This window comes from Curcuma longa, unplaced genomic scaffold (genome assembly GCF_044706935.1).
Source record: "Curcuma longa cultivar G26 ecotype Majalengka, Jawa Barat unplaced genomic scaffold, ITB_CL_G26_1.1 utg18532_np1212_1030455_RagTag, whole genome shotgun sequence".
Taxonomy (NCBI): Eukaryota; Viridiplantae; Streptophyta; class Magnoliopsida; order Zingiberales; family Zingiberaceae; genus Curcuma; species Curcuma longa.
Genome location: NW_027435598.1, coordinates 814,432 through 837,009, shown reverse-complemented (window position 1 = coordinate 837,009; position 22,578 = coordinate 814,432). Strand labels below are relative to the sequence as shown.

At 34.6% G+C, this 22,578-nt stretch overlaps 1 protein-coding gene across 2 annotated transcripts; it reads right to left on the bottom strand.

Moving 5' to 3' along the window:
- On the bottom strand, positions 1-21,901 carry LOC141819757 (sterol 3-beta-glucosyltransferase UGT80B1-like). 2 transcript variants are annotated; one of them, XM_074707001.1, is made up of 15 exons: positions 21,728-21,901; positions 21,459-21,649; positions 20,054-20,205; positions 18,406-18,648; positions 16,716-16,827; positions 15,047-15,214; positions 9,829-9,892; positions 9,287-9,344; positions 8,973-9,150; positions 7,016-7,146; positions 4,033-4,135; positions 2,009-2,085; positions 1,342-1,389; positions 525-674; positions 1-339 (listed from the first exon to the last, which is right to left on the bottom strand). In XM_074707001.1, exons 2-15 carry the CDS (start codon positions 21,586-21,588, stop codon positions 142-144), a joined length of 1,812 nt encoding a protein of 603 aa, XP_074563102.1. In that variant the 5' UTR covers positions 21,589-21,649; positions 21,728-21,901; the 3' UTR covers positions 1-141. The 2 variants fall into 2 exon arrangements, with proteins under 2 accessions (XP_074563102.1, XP_074563103.1); XM_074707002.1 differs by lacking the exon at positions 21,728-21,901 and having other exon boundaries at positions 21,459-21,672.
- Between the last annotated feature and the right edge of the window lie 677 nt (positions 21,902-22,578).

The window sequence follows — 22,578 nt, the reverse complement described above, 5'->3', positions numbered from 1 at the left end:
TTTAAATCCAGAGACTGAAAAAGCTACTTGATCCCTCATTATTAGTCCATATTCACATCCAAATGAATAAGATACAATAGTAATTACCAAAGAACCAAAGATGAACAACTGCTATTCTGTACACACGCGACACAGAGATGATTAGGGACTGCACGGAAGACAGCACCATTTCTCAAAGAATTGAAGGAGCCACTGAACTGGATTCAGTGGTTCATCATAAGAAGTGGCAGCAGGAATTGGAAATTCAGATGGCAAATGCTTATGGAATGCATTTACAGCAGCACCAGCACCATCTTCATCCTCTATTTGCTTTCCTAGTTGCATGGCATGCAACTTCACCTACATTATGGAAACACCATATTTCTAAAAGCATCAATAATTTTCAGATGAAAAAAGACAAGAATTTACAAGTCCCAAAAGCAGTGCGATTCTTGGAGGATTTAGTTTGAGGTTGAATTTGTTGAAATACTTCTCATATGTTGTTAGGTCAAGTGCATATAAAGTGAATCAAGAATTCCAGTTACCTCAGGATCAAGCATAAACTTTATAGCATTTGTAAGGCGTTCAACATTTAGTTCAGAAATGGGAATTGGTGCAGGTCCCACTCCTTGCGCATGGATTCTCTCAGCCCAGAAAAATTGGTCGCCAAAGAAAGGTACAATTGTCGTAGGGCACTGCATGAGAGAAAATATTATTGTAGTGATCATAGTTCAAACTCATAATGATTTAGCAGGTGTTTCGCCAGTAAATCAAGAATTAGCATAATAAAACAGGTCAAGTTAGTTCACCACTACTGTTTGGTATGCTAACTTTTTTTTCATATCAACCAGATAAGTACGATAATCCATACCCCATTACAATGCACTAAATCAGATAAAAAGACCAATCTGGTCACCAATTGCACAAAATGAGACACTGCTAGTTTTTGTAGCATATGAAAAATAATAATTGCTGGGTTATATCAGTTCAAAATACATCACACAACAGCCATCTTTGTTTTGTTCTCTAGTTTCTTTTCTCATGTGTTAACGCTGTTATAACCTTTAGAAATAAATAAAGGGCTTCTACATATGACAGAATCTAGATTATTAGACATATTTGTAAAGGCAGCCCGGTGCACGAAACTCCCGCCAATGCGGGATCCCAGGGAAAAGTTGGACCACATTGGATCTATCGTACAAAGCCTTACCCTACATTGCAAGAGGCCATTTTCACGACTCGAACTCGTGACCATCAAGTCGTATGACAACAACTTTACCATTGAACTAAGACTTCCCTTCATTAGTAGATACATTTGTAAATTTTAAAAATTCTAGAAAGTTAAATTCGTAAAATAATCACCCCAGCTCTTAATCCTGCAGCTGTTGTTCCAGCTCCACCATGGTGTACCTGAGTATAGATTTTCAGAATAAGTTAGCATTCAACTACAATTTCAATAAATGACAAACAACTAGCGACAAGGTGATCCTGCAATAAACAAAATTACTTTTGAAAGGCAACTGGCCAAAATAATTGTAGAAGCAACATAACAGGATGTGCTCCTTCAGTTATTCAGACTTTTGCAATACACTTGCAACTTGGTAGTTGAGGCATTAGACTTCATGAGCTAATGTTAATGGTTTGATCCTACAATTCTATGCCTAATGTGGAAATTTTATTAAAAAGGAAAGCAATTCAAAGCATTAAGTATTCATTGGCTTTTTATCATATAAATATCTCTTCAAGTAACACAGGCTACAAACAAATCAGTCTATCCCTAAAAAAAGAAATAACCTAGACGATTGCCATATTTTCAAGCATATTACAAGCTTAAACAAATAAACAATGCTTCTATGACAAGCATCAATAAGCTTAACCTGTTGTGATAATTAAAAAAAAACGAATAATCCCTTTAAAATAAAAAGTAAATATTTATTTCTATACTGAATACTAGAAGTAGTCTGAGTGTGCCATGTAGGAAATATATTGAGATCTATCAAATGAAACAACCAAACAAACTTATGCTCACCACTGCAGCACAATGAGGGAACAGCCAATCATGAGGGCAGTCCTCAAGAAGATAGACATCCACAGGAACTTCAGACACTGCATTACAAAGAAACAGAACTGAGACTATTTAACACAAAAACAAATTGCAACTGTAGTAATTCATGTGATTTTAAAAAATCAAGTTCATTATCATCGTCATTGTCATCATCATAATAATCATCATCAAGCTGCTTTTGTCCTGCATTTGCCCCAACTAAAAGGGTACACATATATGAATCTTATCCATGAGCTCTATGTAAGGCAGTATCACTACTAATATTCAAATTATTATAGTGTTTTTAATTACATTGGCTAATGTTTTGTTTGATCTCTCTCTACCTCTTACACATTTGACTTTGATAGAGTCAACTCTTCTAGCTATACAATGTAACAACTGTTTTTTAATATATCAATAGCATCTCAATATGTGTTTTCGTAGTTTATCATCTATTGAAGCTACGCCAAATTGCTCCTGAATATTAGTAGTTTTTATTTTATCCTTCTTGGTAGCTCCACCTTAATACTCTGATTTCTTCTATATAAATGTTTGTGCATGTTTCTAAATAGCCCAAAACTCTAATCCATAAAGTATGACAAGCATAGTAGTCAAAATCATATGATTCCATATTTGAATCACAAGAAACATTATGATTCACATGTAAAATGATATAATTCTTACACATGAATCAAAATAAAAAGAATAATAGATGACACAATTTGATCAACACAAATTTATACAATTTAGAATATAACACAACCTTAAAAGCATGTTAAACGAATGAGAAATAAATTAAACCTAATATATTGGAATTAAATCAAATAATAAAAGAAGAAAGAAGAATGAATTTATCATTATATGAGTGCTAAAAATTTTGTTACAAATCAACATCATCATACTCCATATATATTATTTTATTAAATCAAATGTTGCATTATTTAACATAATTTTAGACATCAAAATTATTTCAAAAAATAGTAGAATTCGACATATTTGTTAAATTTAACATAAACCTTACAATTCTATTAAAATTTCCTTTCAACCAAAGGGGACACAACCCTAACATAAAATTCCAGAAGCTCTTGCCATTTCAATTCTTTACACTATTAATTATATCTTAATCAATATCTAATAATGGACCCAAATTACCTAAAGCTCTTAGAAGGATTTCATGCCATTTTAACTATTCCAACAATTCTTTTCTTGCGCTAAAACTGCATTTTAAATATTCAAATATTATTCTATATTTTCCATTAGTTACAAAAAATCCTTTTTCCACAATATAAGCTTTGAATTTAATCTAGTTACACTCTCATCAATTCACACAATATCGTCATCAAATAACATATATCTTCAATATTGGTTAGTTTGTCTAGTACTAATGTGAAAAGATAGAGACTTAGAATTGACTATTGACATAAACCTATAGTTATAGAAAAGTGATTTGTCACACTAACAATATCTCTACCACTTTTTATATATATTATCTATCATTAAATTAAATAACTATAGTTGATCTTATAGGCGTCATAACTAAATTGATTTTCAGAAATGGGTGTCTCATATCTTATTCAACTTTAAATGACTCTTTTCCCAAAGTTTTATAGTGTGACTCATCAATTTGCTACCTCTATTAAGAGAAGTTTGTTTAAGCAAGCAAAGAGACAAAATAGAAACTGTAGGCCACAAACAACTGAGATAGGTAGTAAGTGTAATGCAGGTTGCGTGTGGAAAAAACAGTCAGAAAAAGAACTAAAGTTCACTACAATAAAATACCAAGAGAAAGAAAAACCAGTACACGAGACACATGGACAGCAGAAATAAGACCACCCCCCCCCCCCCCCCCCCCCCCCACCCCCAATTGTTGGGATGAGCTGCATGGATCTCATTGAGTTATGTTGGATATCAAACTTAATGATTCATTACAAGAAATCAGTCATCTTCTGAAAAAAGCTAATGACATTTTAAGACATAGAATAAATGCAAGGGGAAATGGAAAACCATACAGCTTCCGAGATCGCCCCAGCCACGACTGATGATTCCCCTCTGCTGTGTATCTTTTAGTGCCTCCAAAATGATAGATGTAGTTTTCTTTTCATCTTCAAGGGGCTTGAACAAAAAAAAAATCAGAATGATTTAAGATCTGCTAACGTGCATTAAAGCATAGCATGCCAAATGGAATTGGTTGACATCAATATTTTATCTTGCAAAGACAAGTAGTATTATTCTAAATGAAAAAAAAAACTGAGGTAAGCATCAAGTTTAGCAACCAACAGAATACAAGTGGTTTGTTTGAATCCTGAGAGTATGGTTAGGTTGGGACTACAACAACCAAATCAGCAAATCATTATTTTTGGCACCACAAATCTTCGCATATCAAGTATGATGAAAGAAAACTTGACAATGTACACACAACACACGCCATCCTTGGTAAAAGCACCAGGACTGACCCAAGGATCCTATGCAGGCAAGGAATTGCATCTGCCTTAAGCTACATAAAGGCAAGTTATATTATGAAACTTGAAACCGAGATGCTTATCATTTGAGTTTCTCATGGTGCATCACCAAGGCTTTAAGAGACATGGGTTTTGTCTTTGATAATTGGTACCAAGATGATGCAAGGCGGAACCATTCCACTCAATGATTAGTCAGTTGGAAAGGAATGCCCCTTAATATATGTACTCTGGATGTCTGTACTTGGTTATATGAGACCATGACATAGTAGACAAACCTCTGTGATGAACATGGAGAACACTCAAAATCTTAAAAAAGACACTAGTAGGCATTATGACATGTCAATGAACTTCACCTTTAGTTGGAAACCTTTGAACAACAGTTCTAGTTTTGCAATACTGCAGTCAAAGGTGGCAGATCTTAGTTGTTAACAAATGCTTTGATATGGCCTTCAGCAGACAAAAAGTAGAAGCCTCCAAAAGAATACTTCAATGATCTTCAACACAATGTCACAGTGCTGACTTTTAATAATTGGATGAAGTGAAACAAAAGAAACTTTGAAGTGCTTAATCTGTGAGATTCTTATTTCTCAACTAGCTTTTTTGTTGTTGTTCTTGTTCTTGTCTTAGCAAATACATGCTCCTACTCCCTCAAGGGTAAGGTACATTCAGCATATCAATCGACTGAGGTCTAAAAAGAGTTGGAGCTAAACTAAGACCCCATCGTTGATCTATGTGATTGTTTCTCAATGGGAGCAGTGGAACAGACAATCAGAAGAGCTCACAAAGCTGTATTTTTTATGATGAACTATAAAATAAATTAAATGGAACACTTTTTAAAGTCTAAAATAGCATAAAGAAAATAATAATTTATTTGATATCATAATATTAATAATGGAGTGAGTTGATGTTGCTTTGCAATTGTTAAGTTTGGAAAGGGGAATATTCAATTGCATTCCATATGAGATAACCATTACAATGTATATGTAGGACTTAACATAGGCTCTAACCCTAAAACGTGCAAGGAGGATGTTCTTCAATAACCACAGCCCATGATATTGGAATTAGTTTAAACCAATGCAAGAATTTAAGGCAAAAGTATTGGAGTTGGAACAAGTGAATATCTACACTAGCCATGGTTTAAAATTTCGTCCTATGCCGAGTGGCATGCTTGCCACCTGGCACAGGCACCATGGGCTATCGCGATCCCGCGGCGACCTCCGCCGTTGCGGGGGCGCTATGATCCCATCAGCTTGAGAGGGTGCAATGATCCAACAATTTTTTTAAAAAATTATTATTTATTTTTGTATTTTTATTTTTTTAATATTGAGGTTAACATTTTTAATTTAAAAAAGAATAATCAATATATTTTATATTTAAAAAATATCGAAACTATATCAACATGATATGGTATCGAAACCGTATCGTTTTGGTCGTAAACCAAAATTCCGATACGGCTCAAAATTTTAAACCATGACACTAACTACCTTCACCACAATTTAGAGATGAGTGCCACATTTTGGACCCTAAGATTGATGATTCCTAAACTATCCTCCTTCTTTGGCACAGTAAATGTCTTACATTGAATGCTCAGATAGATTCTTCACAATTCCAGCAGAAGGCAGATCATGTCTTTTTGATCTCACCATCCATATTAGGACTTGTCATGGAAGTTAAGGTGCTCATGTAGTGAAGTCTTTTATTTGTTAACAAGTATGAGACATTACTCTTTACTAGGTTTGGAGGGATAATGGTAGGACAAAATAAATTGGTGGTGGTGTGTGCTTGATTGCACACATAAAGATGCTGGTGATGCCCAGCAGTATTTTGTGCCACAATCAAGAGAAATTCTCTTGCTAATACTGGTTGAACTACAAGTCTACAACTACAACATATAGTTGATAAAGGATCATGGAAAAAGGCATTCAACTAAAAACTTCTAGCTAAGAGAAGCTTGCACCCGATCAAAATAGGATAAATACTCCCATGGATAAGGCAACAATAAAATCCAGCTCAATAATATACCACTTAACAGACGAATTTATTTTCATCACTTGTGATGGAAACACCACTACATATATCAAACATGCAATATGCAAAAGTTTGTCATCACTCCCTATCAAATGGAGTATTTTAACATGTCAAATAGGCATCCATGATGTCTGATGACCACTACAAAGGGACAACATCACTCAGTTATATGAATATTATACAAACTACTGCCATATTCATATGGCAGGTATGAAAATCTCGACTGTTGCTGACTTATCTATAAGCTTCAACTGATTGATAGACATAATTTTCACAGCAGATAGCACGTTCTTTCTTATTTTACCAATCTCCTTCAAATAGAATATACTAGTGCCATATTCATATACTAGGAACTAGCATGGAAAAGTTGCAATAGCAAATTATTTGTTCATGACACTCAACTATTCTACTAATATTTCACTACAACATTAGGTTCATATTAATGATAGAGAGCTCACCCCATCAATACTAACCAATTAAGGAACTAAGCTCATAAGATGCATACCATGCTACCAAATCCAATGTATATAGGTTTTGGTCCCTGTTGAATCCACTCCACGAAGTCCTTTTCTGGTTTATATTTTGTCCCAAGGTCCAAGAAACAGAAACCAACAACATCAACCAACGCACCCCAATCTGTTATAGTCAGTAAAAGCTGAGTCTTAGTTTTAGTAGGATTAACTAAAAGGATATACCGACTATTTTGCAACAGAAAGACAAATAATATTTGAACAAAAAATTTAACCTATGTAAGAAAGTTACCTTAGAAACAGGATAAACTGCATTCTATTTAGTGATAATGTGATAGTACAATTTTTGGATATGCTCTTAATGATGCAATCTAACCAAAAGCACTAAAATGAAATATATAGCCTTTGTTTAATTTTGGAAAGATCTGATTCAAACTATTTACAAAGAATTCAAATTTAAGATTTTGGTATTGGTATTTTGGCAAGTAAACAGAATCCTAAAAAGCATTCTTCATAGTTGTTAAAGGTGTTGCATTATGAATAATGGGGTTAGTCCCACATTAGAAATTTTAGGTTTAGGATTTAAGTTGATGCTATGCATACTATGAGTCAAGAGGGATGGAATATTGGAATATTATATTGTTGTATGAACGTAGAGTTACAAATCATGTATTTATAGCTCTTAAACATAACTAATTCTATATAAAACTTAAGCATAAGACTAAGTATACCCTAGATTACACAGTTCATGTCATGTCCACCTCTCAACTATGCAATGATGTGTAACAAAAACATTAATCTATAGCTGGTGGATGCATGCAAAGTGGAAGAGAAGGTCATTATTTTCATTGAGTAGTGATTTGATTGTAATTTGATGTTTAAAGTATCATTCTGTCGTTGGGTATGATATGATTGTGCTAGTGCTACCTAATCATACTGTGCCAACATTTAGCATACTTTAGCACTTGTTGTAGCATGCTCAAATTGTTCCAGATGGATTTGCCTAGTTCAATTTCCTTCCACTTGGCTTGCTTACTTCCAAAAATAATGATGCTGCAATTATTTAGTTAAACTCAAATTTGGATAAACAAGTTTAGAAAAATAAAGCATTTCAATCATCATGAGTACTGTCTTGGTAGACCACTAGTGTCAAACAACTCCAAATAATGAATAATAACATATTTCCCAATATTTCTGTTTCCAAAACTAATTATGCAATCACATAACAAGCTATATTTTATATTTAAATTATATTAAATTAATAATTTATTATTTTAATATGACTTGATTTCGTTGAATTGCTATTATATTGATAATTGTGTTGATGCATGTGCTAGATGACAATCACTAGTAAAAGGAGAGAGGTGATGTCAGGGGCACGTTAGCACCTCCCTACCATGACACAAGACAGGCACATTAGCAACAATGAGGCATGGAGGTGAACCATTAACATGGACTTAATCATTAAGCCTTTTGGACGTGGTTAAATCTATCAAGATAATTGAATATAGTCTCTTTATATAGGTTTGGGTTGTGAGTTGTGGCAAATAGATAGTGGTCCTCTATAGTTAAAAAGATATAGGAATATAATCTCTTTGCATAGGTTTGGGATGTCTCTTTTGGACGTGGTTAAGTCTACCAAGATAATAGAATATAGTCACTTTAGGATGAGTGACAAATAGATGGTGGTCCTCTATAGTTATCCAAAAATGTAGATTGCACTACACATGGTTACTCTAAAGAAACATATATTTTTGGTCTTTGCCCATGGAAAGTGAAATTACAAATTTGTAGCTCCTGTCTCTTATGTTAATTTCAACTTGGCATGCTATAAATGGTTGTACAAATTAACAAGCAAATTTACACAAGTGAATATGTTGACCTGAAAAGGAATGATAAGAGACAATTGTCAGATAAATGGAACATTTGGCAATATATAGTTCAGCAGAAGGTAATAGGATGTTCAAATCATCAAAATGAAGGATTTATTACCACTTGGTTTTGGAACAAGGTGGGGACTCCACATGTATCCTGTTGGCAAATGTGATATAGAATCATGGTATGTACTGAAGTAAGCAATTGGAGGCAATTTTAACTTCTTTTTTCTGAAATCGTTAATGAACCCCCTTATGCCCCACCAGATCATTAACTCCACAATTAGATATGATAGCTGAAGTAAAAACGGGAAACAAATCAGAAAAAGAAAAAAAGACAATCAAATCCACTATATGATAGCTCAAGAGAATAGTGGAAAACATGTTAAATTACGTAAATAAGAAAATTTGAATAGTGAAAAAAATGCATACCCTATATGCTGCACTCTGTGGCACACGTGCCAGAGGATGTGGAAATTCATTAGTTGGCCTGCCTAAAATAGCGAAAGTAAGGCTATTTGATAGTGTTAACAGTCAAATCACACAACTGTACTTCTTCAAATGAAAGCGTGGATTGATTAAAGAGCTTAATTATCCACCTTGGACCCAAGGAAAATCACTTTCAACAAAAGCTATCATGCATCTTCAGGACTAACTTATCAAGGATGTCCAACCATATAACATTATAATTTGCAAATGGAATGTAAGACAAATCACAGTCTTCTCTAGAAGCAACATGCTCTTTAGCTCAGTCTATAACCACGTCAGGGATAGATTTTGTATCAACATGTTCTTGAAATAAGAAACAAGTCATACATGAACATTGTGAGTTAGTGATTAAGTCTAAGTTGGGTGGATCAGAAGAGTTTAAGGCAGTGTAGATTCTAGACTATATGACTTGCATATCAGCTTTCGAATAAATGTAAAGTAAACTATGAGAAGTTGGTGATAATCTGGTTATAGATATAACTCACGTCCATGGCATTGTGAAGAAAATGTGAAGAGGCACTCCGAGAGCTTCAGCAACATGTAAATGTCCTGTGGGCATAATCTGGTATCAGAAAAATAAAACGAGAATGCCAAATCAATGTTTTTTTACTAATTTTTTTATTTCCAAAAAAGGCTCCATTGCAACCCAAAAAACAATTCGAACAATCAAACCCCTCTTTAACCTCAAGTCATAATAAAGACCCCAGAAGAGTTGATGCAGACAAACCATATAAAAAATTGATGAAACCTGAAACTGCAACCAGTATCATTGCAAATAAACTTTTCAATTTCAATTATAGCATTACACAAAAATGAAAAATGGATTTGATGCTAGGCATTATAGCACATACAGGTGGAACCTAACCTAATAACATTAGAGGAAAAATTTGGTAGTCAGTCTGTAAGATCGACTTATAACATTCAAACTAACAATGGCGCAAATGAAAAATGGGTTGAATCTGTGTGGAGGATTAAGATACAGTTCAAAATTTGCATCTTTTACCGACTGCCATGCCATTACAAATTCCTATCAGAGAATCCATCTCATGGTGTATATTTGGCTTAAAACTATGGTCTCCATAGTTTTGCCACTGAAGAAGTTGACCATAACTTATGGAATTGAACATCAATGCAAATGGCACCACAGGTGTTTTCATTGGTCTCTTTGGTTCAATTTCCTTGGCAATTGCTAAAGTTATAGTAGTATTATATAATGAGAAAAAAACGCAAATTGCACCCAATATGGGGCCAAAACATAACTTAAAGGAATACCCAAACCATATATTCACTTCCCCCTCAAGTCAGAGTACAGTTATCAATCTCAAGGTTTAAAGTATCATTCCTTGCTAGAGTTCCTATCGACCATGTCATCAACTCGAGTGCTCTTTTAATCCTATAGTCCCTTTGTGCTTAAATTTGTTTACCTCCAAATATAAGTCAATAGCAATTAAACCCTAAACGATTAAAAAAATTTGAGCAACAAGTTACAAAAAAAATACAAGCATCTCAATTAATGGTTATACCTCACGGGTACCAAAATGACTATTGTGATTGATTCTTGTAGCATGCTAGTAAAATCATCCTTATAATTTTCCCAACCCAGATTAAATAATGCTCCAACCCCAGGATATCTAGTATTGGAACAGGTTTCTCACATGTCTATGAATATATTTTGGTCAACCACTGGAACATGCACAGGTACATGATATGGATGCATCTTGATCTCTCTAAAACCAGTGTTAATCCTTTTTGTTATTGTTGGTGCTCCAATTAGTGCTTCTGCTCCTCTTATCCACTCATATTTCATCTCCCCATGATCAGCAAACAGAATTGAAAGAGAAAATCTTCTGTTTCAATTGATTTTAGACAATAGAGGATGATACATTGCCTGTCCATTAATTCCACCAACATTGTGTTGGCAGAGGCAACATAATGATTTTTACCCGTGCGAACACAATATTTGATATCAGTCAGCAACTGGAATGACACATTTCCATCACACCAATTGACACTTGAAGCATGACTCATCTATCTCTAGCTTATTAAATGAAATAAAAATTATCCCCACAAATTAGAAAATAAGTTCCACTAAGATGCCAAGCTAGGAGAAGGTTATATACCTGACACAAACTGTTGAGAACTTTTTAGGTGTGATGTTGAAAATGATAGTCATCTATGCATCAACATTGCTTCAAAAGAATACAGTCTAACTTCTCTCAAAGTGAAGATATTGCAAGGATCAGAAATTTGCGAAAGGGAAGAGAAAATTTGAAAGGGTTGAAAACAAGAGAGATTATGATTGCATATTTACTGTTTCTATTCCTATGATATAGCCATATAAAAGACGAGAACATATAAAAAGAGAGAATGAGTAAAGTTCAATATTACTCCAAAGAGGAAAAGATCTCAGAAAGGAGAATGAGCAAACTTTTGACATTTTCTTAAAAGAAGATAGAAAAGGACACAAAAAGAAAAAAAATGATTAATCTATCATTTAAAATTGCAAGAAACAGAGTAAATTGATCAGCTACTAATAAGGAAATTGGAGTTCTAACATCCACTCTATGAGAAGAGAACAACACTGAAAGAAAATAAAATTTTGCAAATTTTACTGAGTGGGAGAAGATGTCAGGAAAGAGTGAAAATCTAACATCAGTTTGAGAGGAGAGATAATAGAAGCGAAAGAGAATAACTAAAATCCCTGAAGTCAATCAATCAATAGAATACAGTCAATAACTAAAAAAATTGATGGAATAGGAGCCTGGAGGTAAAGTTGCATTCATCAAAATATGCAAATTTCTATTTACCATCCCCACTTTTTGTTTTTATTCTGCCATTTTCATGTTTAAAATTGCTTTACATGTATAATATTTTAAAATTGCCCCCCACCCCCACCCTATCATTTTTTCCAATACTGTTTTTTTTCCAGAAACCTGCCTCGTTTCTTTTTAAAAGTTTCTACCTTTTCTCACCCTACTTCCAAAATTTTTGCTCTCTCTTTTTTGGGATTTTTCCCCCTTTATTTCAGTGTTTCCCTAGAACTTGGTCCAAAGGCCCAGTTTGGACCTTAGTAGCTGACCCTAAGAATTTATGTACCTTGAGGATAGAAAAGAGACTGGATATAAAATATAGAAAGGATGTAATGTATTAAGATGGATAAGGTTTTATTTTTTCACAATGCCATTTACCTGGAAGGATGAACGATTATTTGGGAGTGTTCCTTTGCTTCTTTGCAATAAAAGCTAGAGGGATAAAATTTTTAACTACAATAAAATGCCCTCAATCCCCTTAAAATGGTGCACTGTGAACAATATGTTGAGTGTGGTACTGCTGGAGACAACAATAATTGAATGTTGCTGGAGAAGAAAGGTTAGTGCGGTCGTTGACAAAGTGAGTTAGCAGCTAAAGTGAAAAAAGAAAGTTTATAAGAATTTGATATATATGTAGTTTAATTTTCCCCAAAGGGGTAATTTAGTCATTTGATAACATAAGAGTCTTCCATTTCTGTCGGCATTAAACAAAACCAAGGAAAAGTTTATGAAGTTGGGCCTACGATCTGTGCAGTAAAAGTCAAACGAGGTATCGTATCGTGTTTGGAAGACATTGTTGCATTGTCGAGAAAGCAAAATGAGTGGTGTCATTTCAGAACCTGTAGAGAGAAAAGGAAAAGGGATGATCACAACATCAATCAAGGGTGGCGATTGAGCTTTCTACAACACAAGGCGTGGGCTCATGCTTGATGAGTTGCAGCAGACAAAGTTACAAGATACTAGTAGTTGAACAAATGAGGATGTGGTAGTAGCATTGTAACCAAGGGAGAAAGCTGCTAGGTTAGGTTGTTTCAGGTTTCTTAAAGAAAAGAAGTGATGGTGTGGGAGGTTACATTTAATGAGAAGGCAATGCTGGATGTGTGATTTTGTATTTCATTTTGAACAAGTAGAGTAAATGACAATGTGATCATGTTTCCATAGACAAGCAACTACCCTAACTAAGGTGCAACAACAAGACAAATCTTGAGGGGGTTCTACTATTGATCATGAAGAGTTGTATAGCTTCACAAGATAGATCATGATTATAGGGAGGATAAAAAAAGAAACACAAAATAGGTAGTGTGGTACCACTACATCGAACAAGCAGTATCCCCACAAGGGAATTCAAAAGAAGTGATCCTTAGACTTACAAGAAAATTGCTTTCATCAAATGTGGAAAGTGATGCAGTGTTATTCAAAATTAGACATAGGAAACAAAAAAGTATCTAACAGAGATATTGTATTGGTGAAGTGCCATTCAAACTATCAGTCCTCAGCCAAGATGATATTGTGTTGGTGAAATGTTGGCATACGGTATACCAAATGTGATATAGGTGGCACAAATTAAGAGGAGGGCAGAAACAAGAAGAAAAAGGTGCCTGGCATGTGGTGTTAGTGGAATAGATTAGGCAGGATGGATCAAAAAGAGGAGACAACAATATACATGGAGGAGCTTCATTGAGTTAGACGAAGGTTCACCTCACCTTGCATTTACTATAGCTAGAGGAAACCTCACTTTGAGAAGTGATTCCTTGGAATCCTTGCACAAGACCATATCTAGAGTCATTCTGCAAGTGTCAATCACCAAAATAACAATATGTTTTGACTGTGACAACCAACATGAAATAGATCATGTTGAAATTAAACCATATATCCTAAATAGTTACTCGAGTCTCAAGCAACTATTAATTAGTGAAATTAAATGAAATGTGGTGAATTGCAATGAATATTTATCTTTATTTCGTTGGTGCATTTACATAACTCTAAACAAGGTTTCAAGCTATCAAAGTTGATTGGCTAACCACTTATCTTCAAAGCAAGAGCTGTTAGGAAACGAATCAATCTTTTTATTTATATTCTTAATACTACCCCTTAATGTGCGAGTATACTTGATTTGAATAGCCTAATCTAATGTATAAATTGATGAGATAATATTATTGGTAAGATTTGAACCTAAGGCCCTCTTGCTCTAAATAGCATGATAAAGTTCTTTGGCTGCCTAACATGGTATCAAAACAACAGATCCTAGGTTGATCAGTTTTAACACTAACAATGCTGCATTTTACCGTGTCAAGACATTCAAAATGTCCCTATTAGATCAATATCTCGTTTTTGAGAGAGGCTTTGCCATGTCTATCTTTCTACTGTATTATTTCAACCTTTTGAGAAATTATTTCCATGGTCACTTTTGCACAAAAAGAAACATCCGTAAGTGAAAAGTAAAATGACTAAATTAAGAGGCAACCAGACTTTAGAGGGCAAACAGAATTTTCTTGAAGAAATGATGATGTGATCAAGCATGACAAAGCTTGGTCCAGCTTATAATAAGTTAGATTGGAGTTGGTTGAGGTTCAAGATTTTAATGATTGAATTAGTTTAACTTGAACCTCCAACTCACCCAACAATCCAACTTGTACTTATAAGTTTAATTTCCAAAGTATAAACTGGATCACCTCATGGCTGAAACGTGAATTTTACAATATCAAAGAATGATATAACATATTGTATATATATATATATATATATATATAGTATTTATTTGTTGATCACAATGAACAATGTGAATTATTATATAGAAAATGCTAAAGCACATTCTCATATGAATTATTCTAATAAGGGCAACCAAAATATTAGATAAATTAAAATAACACATGCATTCAGTTGCACAACTCACCATAAGCAGGTGGGTTTGCTATGATTGCCTGAGCTAAGAAAGGCATCCCAGAAATCAAATCAGGTTCCGTGCATGCTGGAAGTAGAGAATCAATTATTTCCTTCAGTTGCTTCCGTTGTACATTAATCTCTGTAGGACCTGCTAATAAACCCTTGTTTCTAGCCATATCTGTAATTGCAAATGTTGAAATTGTGATCAATTTAACAGAGTGGGAATGACCCTTGGAATACAAGTTATGTAAGAACACAATTCAAAGTTAACTGGTTGGCTATGACTTGATGTTATTATTATAAAAACATAGATACACCTAAATATATACATATATGTGCTTTACACTTTACAATTCTTTCAAAGTTCCTATAACTTAAAAAAAACTCATTCCTCATTCCTTGTACCTTGGTTCATGGTAGACTCCCTATAAGAACTCTTTAAGTTAAAACTTAAAACCAAGGGAAAATATCATTTCATCTTAGAATGTTTATCCATTATTACAAAATTCCCTCCCAAGTTACAAATCATCAAAATGCTAATAGAGTTTTCAACTTTTATCCTTCAACCAAACATAATTACTTCAAGTTGACAAATAACAAGGGAAAACATGACATTATTCGACCGGAGTTGAAAACCCAAAATGTCATTATTTAGTGACTCGCTGACAGTTGGGATTGTGGCACCTTTCAATGAGTTGACATGGAGACGAGCATAAAAGATAGGTAGAAAAGGAAAGTTACTGACAGAGGATGATGAAAAGCCTAGGTTCTATCCTCACTCAGCCTTGATTTAGTCTTGCATGACAAAACATGAAAGATGGAGAAGACAACTCTGTGTTAGAGAAATCAAGGCAGACATAATTTGACATACGTGATGGCGTGATGCCACTGCCTACATTATAGCAATGTCAATCAGCCCATTTTGACACCTCTAGTGCAGCGGGCGAGCGATGTCAATCAGCCCATTTTGACACCTCTACTGCAGTGGGCGATGCTACATATGGTGGAGAAGACAATGCACACTGTGGCTGAAGTCAACATGAAGGAATGCAAGTGTGTGTAGTGGTATTCACAAGTAAAGATATGGAGAGAAGACCACTTCAACAGGATCGCTAGCACATTGGAATGGAAGTGAACCAACACACAGAACATGCCATCCAAGAAAAAGCAGCCCTCTAGACCCTCTATGAATACATCCACTGAAGAAAACTGAAGAGTAAAAATGAAATGCCAGCGAAGAGGATATCTATGCATGTATTTCAATCTTCCTATTATTCCGGTGGTACCTACGCATTTATTTCTATCTTCCTAGTGTTCTGATACTGTAAGGATATACTGAGGAGAGAAAATCCTTCTCCGCTCATTGCCCTTTAGGTTGATCAAAGTAATCGATACTAAATTATGTAATTAAATACATACTTTTACTATACATCTTATTCTCAACCAAACAAATGAAGGGTAGAAAGTACAGGTAATCAAACATAGAACTAAAGACTAATGAATGTTAGTTTTACATGGAAAATTTTCCTGTGAAAGAATAATCCCTGAGAGCTCAAAGTTCAAAATTTTATGTTGTACAAAGAAACTAATCTGAAAAGATCATGCAGTGTAATTGGATGGCAAATGATTTTGAACAAGAAAATGTACTTTTTTTTAAAAATTGGAGAGTAACTACTTACATCCAGCCAGTATTCGAGGATCGCCACCTAAAGGATAAAATTCCAAACCACATGACTTTACAAAAGAGCTGAAATTAACATGAGTTGCCAATCTAACATGATGACCAAACTCCTAAAGAAAAAAGAAACATGAAGATTTTTTTTGTCAGATAAGATTGCCAGAAAAATAAAAGCAACATCATAGACTACAAATGAAACTATCCATGAGAGAAAAAATCTTTTGAGCTGAAGAGACAACTAAAATGGTTTGAAGAAATGAAATGCAGTGACAGTACAGTTATGTCCATTTCATGCTTTTAGTAAGCTCATTAATGCTAAAGTGAAAATTTTACTAGAGGGTTTACATTTCAGTTTGACAGAATCATAAAAAAAAAACAGTATGTTTTGTACACAGCTCAAATATGACATGATCAATTAGACTAACCATTGATGACATCAATCTCTAGACAATCCTCATATCCTTTTACACCAAGGGAACCATGCTCAAAAATCAAATTTATGGTAACAAAATAAACATAGTTGAGTCTCTAACACAATTTTTCCTATCTAGGATAGATAGAATTTTCAGCTTGATGGCCTGTTTATCATGGAGGATGAACAAAGGAACAGCTGCACTGCACGAGAGTCGAGATGATTTTTTTTCATTTCCTTGGTGTAAAATTTGGGAAGGACGGATTCCAAATCCGTTTGCAAATCACTTTTAATTTATCTTTTCCATCTGCTTGAAATTGACGGAAAGATCTTTCCTTCCTCTCATGTCAAATCCAGTGAGCCAACAACCCCTTTCTTTCCTTCTTCCCATGCAAAATTTGGCAAGCCAACAGCCCAACAAGCTAGCGAGCTCATGGCCGCAGCCTAGCCACGAGCTCACGGCACAGCCAACCCGACAGCTAGTTCCTCCTCTCCTCTCTTTTTTTCCCTTTCCCTCCTTTCCTTTTCTAGTAGTGATCCTTTTCCACCCTTGATCTTTTTCTCTTCTCTATCCACCCTTTGAGATAATGGGAGCATGAATGTATTGGAATTCAGAGTGTTAATCTTGGACAAGGATGAGAAAGATAAACAAAAACATTTATGAAATAGTACAGGTTTTAGGTGAATAAATCATATGCTGAATTTTGTTAACAAAAAAGAGGAACTTTCTGGTTTGTTAGTTTATAAATATCTTCTTAGTTGCCACTATATCACTAGTGAATAACAAGGGAATAATCATTTCCAGTTGATCTCTGACTTACAAGTGATAGTGCTAATGATCCTATATATCTGATTTAGTAATATATGTTTGTGTGTAATTTGGTGAGAGCATGTTTTATGCAAATCACATGTAGTGTCAATCACATGGCAAAAGAACCATAGTAACTGAATAACAACTTAAGTAAAATCCGAAATAAAAATTAAAGGTTTGGACTCTTAAAGAAGAGTGAAATAAAATAAAGCAATATGCAAATCTATGTATATAGTCTGTTGTGTGCCTAACACATCGCTCTACATATTCTTCTCAGACTATTCAAGTTCAACAAGAATTCATAGCAAAAAAGAACATCTAGCTTAGCTAGTCAAACCAATTGAATGTAATTAAAAACCACCACAGGGAATGCAACTAACAACCAGTATGAAAGTAATCCTGACAACAATCACAAACTAGACCATTAAAAACTACTGCTGCACCATATTGTTGTGAAAGTATACTTGCCTGAAGTTTCTTTGCAAATGCTATAAAAGGTTGAACATCTCCTCTTGTTCCAACAACAAGTATTGCAATGTTTAGTCGTGGAATTGATTTGCCAAGGTCAAATGAAGACTCATTTATATCTACAGGTGTAGAATCAATAGCAACAAGCTCCAACAGTTGTGATGCTACAGGAGTAGTACATGCAACATCCACCTTCACAGTACCATCATTCTGGATCTTTACCAAATTCTCAATCAACTTTTTCTGAAAGGTTGCAGTAAAATTTATCAGGGGAAAGTGAAAAGGAATAGTATCAAAAGAAAATCCACCCTCCACTTCCAGAAAAATCATGTGATTTTGAATATCACAAATATTATTTTATTTTATGTGGGATCCAGAGATATGTTGACTAGCACAAGCCCTCACGTTAATTAACTTCAAATGACTAAAGAACCTTTGATTATGGAGCCAAAAGTAGTACCAAATTTGTTAAATATTTGTATTAATAAAATTGTTTATAATACTGATTTCATGGAGAAATAAACTTATGTTACAAAATCCATCACATACAAAAATAAAATTATGACACATAATGAACACATAAGATTGAATCTACATATGGTTTGAAATGAAAATAAAACCGTCTTATATTATTCCAATTTTACTTGCAAAGAACCTTGACAATTGTTAAAGGATGTCTAAACTAATACATTATTTTCTTAGGCTTAGAGTTTTTAAGTTTTGAACTTAGGAGGGGTTTTATTTTGTCTAAATGGATGGCTTGAAAAGATTCATTTAGGGGTCTGGCCATATTTGCCAACAAGGTGATTGGGTGAGCTAAGTTGGCAAAAACGTGCAGGCCTTCAGACGTATAAACATCATATTCTTATCAATGTTGGGCCTTTAACCATTCAACAACCAAGTGCTTGAGGGGGTCAAGTTGAACAAAAGCAAGAAGAAATTTATTTTAGGGGAACAAAAGCAAGTTTGAATTTGAATTTGATCCGGTTAAGAAATTTGAAAACCACTGAATAGCCTAGGAATTTGATTTGAAATTGTTTGAATCTAATTCACGAAAAAATTAGATTTAATTGGATTTGATTTAGAGAAATTTAAAGTTTGAAAGCTATTACATAGTTTTAAAAAATGATTTGAAGTTGCTCGGATTGTATTTGAAAAAAACTGGAGTTGGCATTGATATGATTTGGGAGAGTAACTTGACATGGTCAAAGTTAACTTGGTCAAATTTTGAAAGTTCTCATCAAGACTCATAGAGATAGAGATGAGGAGCACAAAGAAATATATATTGATCAAAGCAGAGACATTTGGTTGGGTTTTAGAGATGTCCTAGTATAAGAGTAGTGGGCTCTTAGTCATGCTCGGCTCAAACACAATCCATTGCCAAAAAAAAAGAACTTATGAATAAGTCAACAAGGCTTTCTTGTTTCATGGTATTTTTAGTAGTTGAGAACCAAAAAAAAAAAAAAGATAGGGCACATGCAAGTACATCCATACTTGGTGTGGCGATAGCGCAATAGTTGAATGTTTAAGGCTTTAAATAAGTTATATGAGGGAATCTGGTATCCGCAATGAGGTACTGGACACAGGTATTTCCTCAAAATAAATCAAAAAACGCAAATATGATATTGCTGATAGCCTGGCACTTTACCTTTTCGCTTTCTGGCAATCTGTCCAATTGTAAGTCATACTTTGTTACTTTTTTTTCTGTCTTTGATCTTGATAAAGTAAAGTCAGGGGTTTTGTACAGCAGACCGCTACTATTATTGCCTTGCACTGGTGCTGTATTGCAATGCTCCAGTCCTTAAAAATAAGCAACCATAAGCTTTCAAGTTTAAACAGAGTAGTACTATATGCAAAAAAAAAAAAATCATCCTTTTATTATTTTCATAAGAGATGTTTAAACAGGAATCAATATAATTTTGATCAGATCAAACAATAAAGAAAGCAAATCACCCTATCTGGTTATAACAGCAACTACATATGGAAGCACCAGTATACCCAGTATTCACTTGAAATGTAAAATAGCACAGAAAATATTCAACTGCTAATTTTACTCATCACATTTGATTAATAATACTAACTGAAACAGGATGAACAAGTTCAAACTGATCCAATTGTTTCATTGAAAGTGAATTTTTGTTGACTCAGTTGAAGGAATACAATTGGACTAATAAGAGTTTGGGAAGCATTAAGGCAACCTATAACATAAGTCATGAGGTCTCAAGTGTCTTGGGCTGGCAATACAAACCTATTCTAAGAGTAATTGATGCTTGAGTCATTTTAGATTGGGAAATAACCTACATCAGTTTATTCATTAAACATAGAAGATCTATAAGCACAGTGGTTGCATTTACATGAACCAAATGCAACGACATGGAAAATTGAACAAAATGGCACTCAGTTGTAGCCCTCCTTCAGGAATCAGGATAGGGCCAATCAGATCAAACATATCTAAGCTCTATAGAAAAGGAATTTCCCATCAAGTAACTGAGAGCTCAGATATCAATACAGGCCAAAAATGATAACATTAACTTTGCAAAGTTTTAAGTTCAACAGATAACTGAAGAGTGAAGGTTAAAGTTAGATATAAACAATTAGGATAATGCTTGACAAGTTTTATGGCCAAGATTATTGATCTCAACAACATTATCAAATAGAATATTTTCAGCCGTTATTTAAGTAAATTGTAATTGATATAAACAAATATGAGATTTTTAGCATCAGATATCAATCTTCCAAAGCTCAATTTCATCAAAATATGGGGTTAAGCTAACAAGACAAAAGATCCATGAGGGTATAGATGGATACTTAAATCAAACCATATTTTTCATTTGCCCAGAATCTTGCCTCACAGATTTTTCATTAGTAGAACAGTTCAATCGAAGAGAAATACGGCTACTTTTTCAAATACGATAGGTTATTATCTCAAAGATGCAAAGGAACTAAAAGACAAGTGATAATCAATAACCTAAATTTAATATTCAAGAATCTGAATACGAATTAAATATAAATTCGAGGAGGAGGAGGAGGAGGAGGTGGAGGGAAAGTCTCACGTGATTCAGAAGAAAGTTCTAAAGGGCAGTCTGAAGGATTGCCAACCCCTTCCAAAGCAAATCCTCCAAGGCCGGGCCTCTCCCCGCTATTCAACTCCGCCTCCCTCTGGGAGACTTCGTTTTTCGCCATTCCACCCGCAGCGGTAGCATCAACGCCGCAGATCACCAGGCGATTCCAACTCCAAAAATTCCTACAAGAACAGAGCCAATTTATAAATCGCCGAGCAGCTCTCTCACCTACCCTAGCACGAAGATTCCGCTTCAACTACCAGTCCGAACTGTACGGTCAGACCACCAGAGCGCCCTAAGGGAAAAACAAAAACTGGGAAGATCTCCGTTCCTCCGTGCACTAGAAGACGATCCGAGGGGAGGGTTCGAGAAGGAGGGGAGAGTTCGAGAAGGGCGAGGCGTCCATATATAGAGGAGGAGGAAGAAGAAGAAGGCGGGGGCTTGGCAACGGAGAGTGACGGAGGAATCGGCGAGACGCGAAGCGGTTGTAAGAATATTCCGTTCGCGCGACGTAGCGGCCGTGCGGAAACCGCTCGGATCTGGTCTTGCGTCCACTGCTGGCGAGTTCATGAAAGGCCAATGGAGAATTAGAAGGGATTCATGAAGCGCTGTCAAGCTGTCACTGAACGAGACAATTGCCATTTTTGTCAAACGTGTCAGCGACCGTACAAGCAAAGAGTTGCATGGTGAACAAATACTAATAATGTATTTAATTAATTTAAAATAATCGTTTGCCTTTTTTTCGGTTTTCTCATAAGATACCCCCTAAGAATGAATTTATTTTTCCTTTTATCTTTCTCACTAAAATTTGATATCATAATTTTTAAAATTAACATTACCATTTCAGTAAAAATAAAATAAAATATATCATCCCAGTGATCCCATAGCGATCGATTATATCCTATAATCATCTGTATAAAATAAATCAAAAAATTATAATTGACAACAATGAAGAAGATATTAATTTCATCGAAATTCGATCCTTATCCACTTCAGTAAATCTGTCTCATCATAATCAACTCAACTATGCCCTACAAAAGAAATTAACATCACCATAAATCATTATGATGTTAATTTTCAAAATTAATTGAACAAAGTTTGTACAGGTTAC